Source organism: Chenopodium album, chromosome 10, assembly GCF_948465745.1.
Source record: "Chenopodium album chromosome 10, dcCheAlbu1.1, whole genome shotgun sequence".
NCBI classification, from domain to species: Eukaryota; Viridiplantae; Streptophyta; class Magnoliopsida; order Caryophyllales; family Amaranthaceae; genus Chenopodium; species Chenopodium album.
This window is the reverse complement of record NC_137843.1, coordinates 20,844,262-20,847,128: the sequence shown is the minus strand read 5'-3', so window position 1 is coordinate 20,847,128 and position 2,867 is coordinate 20,844,262. Positions and strand designations below refer to the sequence as shown.

General features: G+C 37.5%; 1 protein-coding gene across 1 annotated transcript; it reads right to left on the bottom strand.

Moving 5' to 3' along the window:
* Positions 1-832: 832 nt before the first annotated feature.
* Positions 833-1,360, bottom strand: LOC145565037 (uncharacterized). Its single transcript, XM_081625151.1, has one exon. The coding sequence runs from the start codon at positions 1,358-1,360 to the stop codon at positions 833-835; it is 528 nt and encodes a 175-aa protein (XP_081481277.1).
* Between the last annotated feature and the right edge of the window lie 1,507 nt (positions 1,361-2,867).

The window sequence follows — 2,867 nt, the reverse complement described above, 5'->3', positions numbered from 1 at the left end:
TCGAGGTTGAAGGAGGTGCATCTGGTTCTTTGAAGACAAAAGTGGAGGATTTGGCCAATTTCATGAAAGTTGTTGTGAAAATGGCGCTGATATTGTATTTTGTGTTGTTGTTTGTTGCTTCTAAGTGGGAATGTATGCATTCCCTTTTGGTATGGTTTGTTAATGCATGTACTATAAAAGGCTTTTATGCCATGGTTTGTTAATGCATGTACTATTAAAGGCTTTTATGCCATGGTTTGTTAATGATGTACTATAAAAGGCTTTTATGCCATTATCAATAAAATAGTTGGTTCTGAATTTATGAAATTATTTGCGTCCAAATTAAACAATATAAGTCAATTGCATAAAAGTCAATAGAACAGTATAATATAAGTCAATTGCATAAGTGTATTGAATATAAGCCAATAGAATTGCAAAATGTTGAACAAAAGCTTAAGTGAATTGCAACCCAGCAATACATTGTTTATTAAATGATATCAAAGCAACAAATTGTTTAAAAAATGATAACTTACTTACTGCCATGTCTACTAACACCATTTAATTAGACAAAATACATCAGAACTTTCAAATATGTCCAAAAAACATCAAAAATATCAAATATGTCCAAAAAACAACTGTTGCCTTTTATTTAAGTCAACTAAGCAGGCTGAGAGGCAGAGACACCCTTCTTTGTTCTTGGTGACCTTCTTATAGGCTGGGATGATGAAGGAATTGTTATTGGATTAGGCTGGGACAGAGATACTCCCTTTGGCTTTGACTTTGAGGCCTGTTTCTTGTTAGGGTGCTCTTCACTTGCTGCCATAGATGCCTTTTCTTTCCCAGTAAGACCACCTTAGCATGTCTGAGAGTTATGACCATAATTTTGGCACTTGCTGCACTTAACAGTCTTGGACCTTTTTCCCTTGGCCTGCTCACCTTTTTCCCTTTTTCTATTTCTTGCAGGCCTACCAATACCTCTTTTCATAGTGGGTGGGGCTATTTCTAGGTAGGTGTTGTCAGGCCATTGTTCAACATCTGTGATGGATTTTATGGTGTTGGCATAAATCAGCTTGTACCTTCTCAAGGAGTACCATTCATTCACATACTTCTTAGGATCTTCATGTCCATGTATAATAGCCCTCATGGAATGCTTACGTGGCAATCTAGAAAGCTGCCACACATTACAGGCACAAGTTTTGTCATTTAAGTTGACAGGAAACATAGACTTTCTATCTAACACTTCATACTCTCCAGCTCCAGCCTTCAAACACCTACAAGTCCTTGACTCATGACTAAGCACTTGTAATATTTTCGTGATATTTGGACAAATATCATCATTCCAACTCTCAAACTGCTCCCTTCTAGCGGCCAGTCTGACCATAGTCAGTCTTCTGATCCTTGCAATAACAGGTTAAGTTGGTCATGTTATTGCCTAAGTGAATGCATTCAAACATCTAAAAAAAAGTTATTTTTTAACAGGCTACCTTCAAGTAAAGTCATAACAGGTCTACATCTGTTAATTCCCAAAGTAAAGCTTTCTACAAAATTTAACTTGTTCACATCACACTTTATATTTGGGTTGAAAGCATGTTTAGACCATGTTGACTGGGGTCCTACTTTTTCCAACCAAACTAATGCTAATGGATTAGCCTTCTTCAGTGCTTCCATTGCCTTTTTAAAGTAAGCCCCAACTGCCTTCCAAAATAATGAGAACATAAGTAAGCCTGGAAATTCTCACTTGAAGTTCTTGACTAGATGTTTGCAGCAGTACCTTCTACCAGCTTTAGGCCACAATTCAGTTAGTGCAGCTTGTATACCCTACATTGCATACAGATATTCAAAGAATTGTCAGCAACAACATTGTAAAACTATGAAATAAAAACAAACAAAGATAAGTCAGCAGAGTCTACCTTTTGCCTATCTGAGATGATACACCATTCATCTCCTCTTCCATTATCCTTCAATGCATTCTTCAAATGTTAGATGAAAAACTTCCATGTATCAGTGTTTTCAGCTTCAACTATTTCCCAGGAAACTGGAAATAGTTCATTATTTGCATCCAAAACAATGGCTGACAGTAGCACTCCACCATAGTTGCCCTTTAGGTGAGTCCCATCTACCCCAATGATGCTTCTACAACCAGCAAATAGCCCATCCAAAACAGCTTTAAATGATATGAAAATGCTCTTAAATGTTAATGGTCTTTCTGGATGGTTTGCAGGATTCCACGCACAGTGTGCTAAGGAATTAGGGTTCAAAGCTTTAATGACATCACAGTACACTGGTAGCAGCTTGTAAGACACATCATGCCCTCCATGGATTTCTTCTAAGGCCTTAGTTCTTAGTCTGTACAGTGTTGACTTAGCCATTTCTATTCCAAACCTTTTCCATAGCAGTTTATTCAATGACTTAGCAGGTATGTCATTGTTTTCTCTAATGTCTTCTATCAAGACCCTTTTTTTCCATCTAACATTAACCATACTGTTCCTAGACTCCAATCCTTGGCAGGTGTGTTCAGAGTTTTGAATGCCTTTAATAGCCCAAGTGGTTCCATCTGGTAGAACAACAACATGTAATCTCCACTAACAGTGTGCATCAAAACATCTAACTGTGTATCTTGTGTTATTTGCATAGTCCACTATCAAGGAAAAGCCACATTGAATACAGTAGTCCCTTACAACATCCCTAAGATGTTGTTTGTCCATGAATAGTTGCCATGGTTTCAACTGTATTCTCCCAAAACCCATATCCTGATACACTTCCCCGTTGTTGTAAAGCTTACTAAAGTAATTGTTCTCATCCTTTTTACACTCAAAAGCAGGCTCATCAAATAGATCAAAAGTATCCTCAACCGTTGGACCATACTCTTCCTGAGATATGCCATCTTC

What these genes read in the sequence shown, in the direction of transcription:
- LOC145565037 (XM_081625151.1), bottom strand. Translation starts at nt 1,360, where the DNA reads ATGGTCAGACTGGCCGCTAGAAGGGAGCAGTTTGAGAGTTGGAATGAT.